Source organism: Xiphophorus maculatus, chromosome 1, assembly GCF_002775205.1.
Source record: "Xiphophorus maculatus strain JP 163 A chromosome 1, X_maculatus-5.0-male, whole genome shotgun sequence".
Lineage (NCBI taxonomy): Eukaryota > Metazoa > Chordata > Actinopteri > Cyprinodontiformes > Poeciliidae > Xiphophorus > Xiphophorus maculatus.
In genome coordinates, this window is record NC_036443.1 from 8,251,792 (window position 1) to 8,260,724 (window position 8,933).

At 35.4% G+C, this 8,933-nt stretch overlaps 1 protein-coding gene across 1 annotated transcript in view; it reads left to right on the forward strand.

Annotated features, from left to right (window-relative positions):
- The window catches only part of gnb1 (G protein subunit beta 1), a 35,142-nt gene extending 29,257 nt beyond the window's left edge, over positions 1-5,885 (forward strand). Inside the window, exons 10-11 of the mRNA XM_005800140.2 lie at positions 2,540-2,655; positions 3,514-5,885. Coding sequence (XP_005800197.1) covers positions 2,540-2,646 — 107 coding nt within the window. The 3' untranslated portion in view covers positions 2,647-2,655; positions 3,514-5,885. The remainder of the gene's footprint in view (positions 1-2,539; positions 2,656-3,513) is intronic.
- The last annotated feature ends 3,048 nt before the right edge of the window (positions 5,886-8,933 follow it).

Genomic DNA, 8,933 nt, shown 5'->3' on the forward strand with positions numbered 1-8,933 from the left:
GGAAGGTCCTAAAAACACCTAGACTTAACTTTAGAACTCCAGATGTCATAAATGCACTGAGATATTCTGTAGTTGGTCTTGGAAAAATATGAAGTTGTTTTTAACCAGCTATTTTTATTACATTTTATGACTTTCAAAGCTTTTTTTTTTACATTCTAGCCATTATTATTTTGGTTCTTGACTTGATGTCTAAGATGTGCATTAATTCAAAAGTAATTTCACTTACCGTTTGTTCAGATAACATGACATTTAGATTGAACTTGACCTATGGTTGTTCAACTATTACATTTTGTTTTGAGTTCAGTAGTAAATTTCAATAATCAAAAGTCCATCAGTGCTTTTTAGTGGTGTACAATCTATTCCTGATTTAACAGGTTCAAAAGTTACAGATTTCAAATAAAGTTGAGCACTAGGTTAGGCCCAGTAACTCCATTATCACGCTCCAAAGACTGAAAGCTAATTTTAGCAGTGTGCCATTTGATCATTGGTGGAATTGGACTCAAATACTGCTCCATTCAAGGAAGTTATAGGTTAATATCTTAGACTGAAATATTGTAAGACCGCCGAGAGAAACGCCTAAAAGTTTTAGTTTGAGTAGTGAAAAATGCAGAGAAATGCTGTTGAAATCTGGCAAATGTGAGCAGGAAATTTATGGATTAGTTAGTGAGGACGTTTCCATAAAGCTTTCCTCATCCCGCTCCGTGCAGCCGGTTTTAGAAAATGCCAGTGGTTTGTCATGATGGGAATACCTTAGCTTTCCACTGTTATATCTGGAAAGTCTCACAGCTCATTGTTCAGCCACTTGTCAGCATGTCCAAACAAAGCTGTGAAGTGCTATTCAGAGAGAAAAATGGCTCGGCCAGCCTTTTATAGGCACTGACTGTCCCATTATTAAAACACAGCCAGTGTCAGACGCCCCCGAGGGTGAGCTGCCCGGCTTCATGGCTGCAGTTTAAGATGACCAGGTGGAAATTGAAGGATTAATCATTTATTTAGCGTGTTAGAGGTACAGATTTGTGTAGGTGTTTAGCTGTTCTCCTTTTGAAATACAACAGATACTCCTAACATAATCACTGGTTGCTGCGTGACAGCTGCATACTTACGGGAAAAACTCGCATCACTTGTGTGTTTATCAGAAGGAAAGGGTTTTACCTCTGGGCAATATTGTAGTTAAGGCTGCTTGTGATGTCAGAATAAAAGTTTTTGGTACAGATAAAAAATGAGTCATAAAGCATTAGCATTTTTCTTTAGTAAAAGGTAGGTTTTTAAGAGTTTAGACTTGTTCCTTATCACATAAACATCACATTAACCTTCCAGAACTGAAACTGTTCAAGTGCAGTAAACTGTCTGGCCCCTTGTTGTTGTTTTTTTAATCAAGTCTTATAGTTTATTTTTGTATTTTTTAGGGCTAAAAGTCCATCCTTATTTCATATTTAGGTTCTTCTCAGTTGTGTTGTAATAAGTGTCACACACTTGTTTGGTCCAGCATTCACAACACAATTATTTTTGTAAGCAGCCTTTATTCAAAGGAAGTCCTTCAATATGTCAAACCTTTTACACAACCTATGGAAATGAGTCTGAGCAGTCATTTACTGGATTCAGCTGAATTTCATGGAAACATATGGGAGTGTGTGCTGCCTGCCTGCCTGACTGCCAACTTGCCTACAGCAAACAAAATGGTTATTTTTAGTAGGAGAGGCCTGTTTTTTCCCCAAACATTAGTAATTCAAGAAATAAAATGTTTTTTATTTTGTTTATGTGGCATGATTTATACATTTTGGCTGTAAATGTTTTAAAGGAGTTAAATTGCAAATGTTCCTATTTCTGTCTTCATATACATTTTATTTTCAGTTGTAAGAACAAGAATAACCAGCTTGAGCGTTGAAATATGGATATTCGCTGCACTGAAAGATATCTTAAAAATATGTAGTTTTCTTCAAATCCAAGCATTTTTCTGTCTTCTAGTTGGGGAAGAAATATAAATAACTGACTTCATCTCTTAATTATTAATAATGCACTTGCACTTGTCTGCCTTCTTTGGTCTTATACTTGAATAATCAATTTCACTAAACGGCTGAAACGATTTATTTCTGCACATATTTGTTTCCTCATTTATGCCAATAATTTGTTGTTTGATTTAGAACAGGAAGTCGGAGTCGAGCAATGCAGCTGGTTTTACTTGGAGTCCTTAGATCAGATTTTGAGTGACAAAAATTCCAGTGTTTGGTTTTTAATGTCATTGTAACTGTATAGGATTAACATTAGTAGTAGTAGTAGTAGTATATGGGTTGGATGTTTTGAGTGCAATAAAGGTTTGCAGAACATGGGTAAAATGTTATTTATCATTAAAAATTATTTTGAACATAATTTTTTTTTAACCGATTTTATGCTGAATTACTGGATTCTGAACCCAGAATCAGAATCTGGGGCTCTCTGATTTCTAACCTTTATCCTTTTAACACTTTTTACATGCTTTCTAGATTCAGAAAGAGTGTTTTCCTCATGTTTCAGTAAAATCTTGTGTTTTCTCTGTCTGAAGGTGTCCTGGCCGGTCATGACAACCGGGTGAGCTGCTTGGGTGTGACCGACGACGGCATGGCAGTGGCGACAGGGTCCTGGGACAGCTTCCTCAAGATCTGGAACTAGAGTCTGCAGGTGAGTTTACTGCTTTATCCATGAATTTATTAAATGAAATCATAGATAGAGTGCCAGTAGGAAGATCTGCATCTGAATTTCATCTTAGTTTTGGGCTTTTGATGATGCATTTGAATCTTTTTTTTGTTGTTTTTTTCAGGCGATGTGATTGATTTGTTTGAGATTATTGTCCCAGTTAAATCCAATTTTTAAAAATCTGGTTGTTCATTTGGGAATAATTAGGTGATGGTCCCAGTTTTTTCACCCTGTTTGTGCAGAGATAACAGTGCAGGCCTTTGGCATGTTGCTACCACCACCAACGTGCTGAAGTTGTTGAAGTCGTAGATTTTCAAACCTCACTTTAACACCAAATGCTTGAAACAAAAAACTAACTTACAACTAACTTTTCAGCAAGAAATCAGAGCTTGTTCTAAGTTAATGATTTCTTAGTACTTAATTATCAACGTTGAGGAATTATTGACTTAAAATAAGCTAGTTAGTTTAGTGTTATTTCTAGTGTACAAATTAGACTAAAGATAAGATTTTATTTTTACAGTGTAGCAGTTTTGTGTGTATATTGAAATTCTTAATATTTAAGATTCACTATTGTTTGTTGGAAAAATGTTACAAAAGTATTTTAAACTCTAACTGTATACATTTCTGAAGGGTATTTGCTGCCCTCTGGATGTTGGGAGTGAAAGTACAACCTGTTAGACAATCTTCCTATCTTGTGATTTTCATTTACGCTTTGTGAAAATTGATAATTATGCAAGCTTACTAATGAAATGTTTGTGCAATAAAAATTTTTTTTGATAATTTTAACTTTGTCCATGTGTGTAATAATGTCTGTACCCTGTTCTTTCTTGTCATTTTCTCCAGATGGCATCCGGACTCCAAAGTCGAGTGCAAGACCATTCCAACATCACAATGTTCATTTTTATTGCATATCCAATCTTTTTTGAAAAACAAAAAACAAAAACAAAAAAAAAACAAGACAAAACACCATAATACTGACTCCAAACACCCCCCAAAACTATCAAGGGCAAAAATTCTCTCCTTCTCTCTCCTTCTCATTTAAAAGAGCACAATTGTCTGTCACTCATTCAGCTTAAGGAAAAAAACAAAAGAAGAAGAAAGAAAAACACTCAAAAAAAAAAAAGCTTGAGGAATTTAGTGATTTCAAAGTGGACTGCTGGGGAAAAATATCTCCCAACAAGTATGGTAGTAAATGAAAAATCTGGAAAACCCCGTCCACTGCTCCACCACACGGCAAACGTGTCCTGCATCCTCATTATGCACAGGTCTGAGTGAAGGTTATTACGTGACAGTGATCTAACTCTTCATAGCTTTTTTTTTCGACCATGTTTTATTTTTGTTCATTATTATACTTTTTTTTTTTTTTTTTTGAAGAGAGGTAGATCAGCGAACTCAGTTTAATGTTTAAAACGAGGATCAAAGCTTTGTTTTATTTCCTAGTCTTTACACGTTTTTAGAGAATGTTGTTTATAGGCGGAGAAGCAAACCAACCTCCAGACGGCGCCATCGTTAAGTCCAGCTTTACCCCACTGGAGAACAAAAGTGAGAGTATTCAGCTTCAACAAGGAGTCCTCAAGCCACATCTCACCCTTCTGTACATTTAGCTCCATGATACTTTAATGTTTTTTTTTTCTCTCTTTCTTTTTTTCCAGTGTAGTCCACAGATCTTTGTTTGCACAAAAATTAAACGTTGCATATATAGGATAATGTCTAAAGAAAAAAAAAACGTTAACTAACCAAGCACATGCTGTTTATGATAATGAATGCTTGTTTTTAAAATGTAATAAAAGGAAAAAAAATTACAAAAAAAACCAAAACATTTTAACCATTCTTACACCTTTCTGTCTGGCAACAGTGTAGAATAATTAAATGAAGATTAACCCATCAGATCATAATCCACCCTGCCCCCCCTTCTCTTTCTTTTTTTTAATTTTCTTTTTCTTTCCTTTCTTTCCCCTCCTCTTTTAGTTTAGTTCTCCCTGGTTCGTGTTGCCCGTGGTCGGGACCGGTGATGTGATTCGGTTGTGTAGGGACGACCTCCACTTTTAGCCTGGTTGCAATCTGGACGTTTCTTTTTAACAGAGGTGCCCATTCCGTGCTTGGAAATGCAGTTACTACTCTGTGAATGACATGTTGTATAAATCAATGTTTGAAAATAATGATATTGAAACTTTTTAAGTTAAAAACAAGAAAAAAAAAAGATTTTGGTTGTCTGCCATGGGTGGGTTATCTCTTAGAATCGCATGCTGTAGAATTGCTTAAAAGGTGCATATGGAATTAAGTCCTTTTGATGTTTTTCTTTAAGAAAATAACCTGTTGAATATATCAATACAATGGTATTTATATTTTTCTTTCTATTTTTCTCTTTTGTTTCGTTTTTTGCTACTCTGTGCATACATGATTCAACTGAAATGTTAAAGCTATGCACTTGAGAAGCAAGCCCTGCAACATAAACGGTTACTCGGTCCATTCTTGGGAGGGATTCCACAAATTTTAGAAGTACCATAAATGCTTAAAATGTACACAAACACACACACGCATTCATTCACCTTAACACGTACAGTCCAAACGGAACAAATAAATTTTTCATTCCTTCTGTAGCAAAACAAAATTCCATTTACAGAAACATTTTATAACTTTTTTTTTTTGTTTGTTTTGTTTTGACCTTCTATAGAAAACGAGAGAAAAAAAAATCTTGCAGCATTTGAATGGCAGAACTTTCTGTTATTCCCTTCTCCTTGTAAACAATACGCTTTTTCTTTAGCAGTAGTAACTTTATTTTCCGATCTGTTTTTTTTTTCTCTTTCTCTGCGACATTCTGTACAAAAAAAAAATGTGCTGTAATTGTGCGTTAGGCCTGGAGTTGGCAAAAAAAAAATAAAACAAATAAAAAATATTAAAAATTAATTAAATTCCTTTTTCCTTTTCTCTTCATCAAATAACTGTAGAGCTCTGCACCCCTTCCCCACTGCCCCTCCCTTTCACCTTTTGTATTTAATTTTAAAGTCAGTCAGTGTACAACCGAAAGCTGGATGCAAGATAGAAACTATATTAAAATGTACTGTTATTTAAGATGTAATAAAAAGCAGTTTGAGATGACCTATTGTGTTGAGTGTGATTCACTTAGAGCGATTCCCACTGAAGCTAGAATGTTGCAGACTGTTTGGTTTCCTTGTAATTATGTTTTAAGTCAAATAAAACTATTTCTTATCCACTGTTGAATCACCCTGGCTCATCTGTGCAGCTCTTCTTGTCTGAATGTCTTCTGAACATCGGCTCATTTCAGTACTCCTTTAACTTCATATCGCGATTATTTATTGGTTTCCAGGTATTTGACGTTGTAAAGACCATCAATTATTCACTCAAAGAAAACTGCCAGGTCAGAGATGCTCCAGCAAGCGTATTTTTAATGTTTGTAGAGAATCATTTGGAGAGAAATGTACTTTTTTTTTTTTGCTGCCCCCTCCTGGGCAAATTGATCAATTTATCTTACTGTGTGCAGCACTGCAATATTTTACATTTCATATTTTTTACTTTTATTTAATTTCGATGTTCTTGCTCTTGGTATGCGATAGAAATGATCAAACTTTTATGAAAAAGTAATAGTGATTGTCATTCAATCCTAGGGGAAATTAAATGTAATTCTTAATATCCAAGGTTCTTCATAGAGTTGTTGATGCTGATCGCTATGGGCAAGGAAGGATCTTCTCTAGCAGTCTGTGATGCAGCGGTTCTGAAGAAGCCTCTGACTTCTATATATCAATCAAAATTTGGGTGTATATGGTTAGAAAATGCAATGTGCTAGAATTGTGTAATTTTTCCAAGAACACACAGACTGACCTAAATGGAGAAACATTTTAGGGAATTATGAAAATGTTTTTAGTCTATGCCCAGGGCAAGGGTTCTGAAATCCAGTCCTCAGGTTCGGGTGTTGTACAGGTTTTAGATGCGACCCTGATTCAATACGCCTGAGTCAAATGTCTGAATGGCTTCTTCAGCTGGCGCCACAGATTTTTAGAGTCATGATAATGACCTAATTATTTACACTCAGGTGTGTTGAAATGGAGACTGACCTAAAAGTTGCAGGAAACGGAGCTGAAAACATCCTGGTCCACGCGCTACCAGTCGGTGACGATAACGCACAGATGTTTGCCAACTGTCAAAAAAAAAAAAAAAAACAGCGAAGAAGAGGAATTAGGGTTCTTCAACTCTCTCAGCCCCCTTTCACTCTTTATGACAGTCTTTCTATTTAAGAACAGCTGTTTTTATTGTATTTGCCGAATTGTGACATTTCTGCAGTTGATTGTAATTGCTTCTGCAAACTTCATCATATAAACGTTCAGCTTACAGAATTCACTCTGAATTTTCCCAGAAAATGTTGTTTTATTATTATTCTAGTCTATAAAGAACATTCTCTAAATTTGAGTGAATATAAAGAGTAAATTTCATCATTAGCACACAATATAGAATGCATAAATGAAGACACTTATGTTGCAGGTACATCTATACCTGCCCTGCCTCTCACCCAATGACTGCTGGGGACAGGAACCAGCCCTGCTGCATGAATAAGCAGGTATAGAAAGGAAGTGGATGAATGGATCTTATGAGTGATTGGCACATGATATTTTGGATGATCTAAAGAGGTTGTTATTTTGTCCACATGCTACAGTCTTGATCATAATTCTTCTCTACAGATTCCCCCAACTTGGGTCAGGTTGGATCAGTAGCCAGTCACTCTCAGGTCCTCCAGGGATGGTTAGTTGAGTTTTAGTGCAGTTCTGGCTGAGTCACTCAAGAACGATAAGAGACTGATATTGAAGCCACTCCTTTGTTATCTTGGCTGACGTATTATCCTCAAAGGTCAAGCAGCTGTTGATAAATGTACAAAGGTAATGTTGGACAACCTCAATAGCTTGTCCACTGATTAAAAATAGGAGGACATGGTGGGTACGTCACAGAGGGAACTTCAAGTTGTTCCAAACTTCTTCCATTTCCATAGAGTCCACAGTGTTTCTCAGGATGTTCAGTGCCGCCAAAAGTTGATGCATCCTTTCCCAGATTTGCACTTTGTCACAATCTAGTCTCTAAACATCTGCAGACAATTCCCCTTTGCGGCATTATTTGGGTTGTGTGTGTGGGTGTGTGTGTGTGTGTGTAGGTGCTTTTTCAAGTTCTATTCAATTACGTTAATTTACCTCAATCAGGAGGTACCTAGCTCCTTGAGAGTCATGGCAAAGACTGAATATTTAAATATATTCTTTTGATTCTTTTTTTTTTTTTAACAAATTTGAATAAAATTCCACGGTTATGGAATATTGTGTGTGGAATTTTAGGGCTAAGAATTAATGTCATCTAATTTGGATTAAGGCTGAGATTGAACCTAAGCGTGGCCAGATAAATTTAACCTAACTTTCTCTTTTTGTCAAATTTAATTGTTTTACCTCTGTTTATTTTATACATTTATATATTTTTATTTTTGTGAAGACCTGTTTGGCATCATTTGTTTATTAAACTTTATCAATTTAACCAGAAGTGGTTAGAGTAGCAAAAGAAAAGAAATGCACTCAAATTAGGGCAGCGGTGTTTCAATCTATTTTTACTGCAGTAAAAGCAAAAAGTAGTTGTCAGAGAAAGCAATGATAGAAATAATGCATTTCATAAAAAAAGCTACTTGAGTAACATCATAACGTCTGATTTAATATGTAAAATGATTTAATTTTAAAGCTGTGTGCATATTCAGGAATAAAAAACCCCCACTAATAAATGAAAAGATTAACACAAATAAATATTGGATTAGAAGATAACAAATTCAAGCTGAAGAAGCACTTCACATGCACAAAACATTTTTAAATAAAGCCTATGAAATACTTACAGTAGGTAATGTTAGAATAGGATAAAGTACTTTTATGTTTATGTTCATGTGACCTCCAAGAACAAAGCTTGTGTCACGTTAACGTGAACTGTAAGTGTGAGACTGGATGTTTGCTTAAAACCTGTTTGTGCTTCATTAAATGAAGTTACTCACAGTGGAGGGAACAGCCAGGGATTTTATTTGGGTAAAAAGCAATACTCCATAATTACTCAAGCAAAAGAAAAAATATGGTGCAGTAAAACTACTAAAAGTACATTTTCCCCGAACTTTCACTCAAATAAATATAACTGAGTAAATGTAATCAGGTATTATCCACCTCTAAGTTGAACATATGCTGACACAGATCGTTTGTCCGCTCTTTTAACTGTTTTTCCCCCACCTGTGATTATAA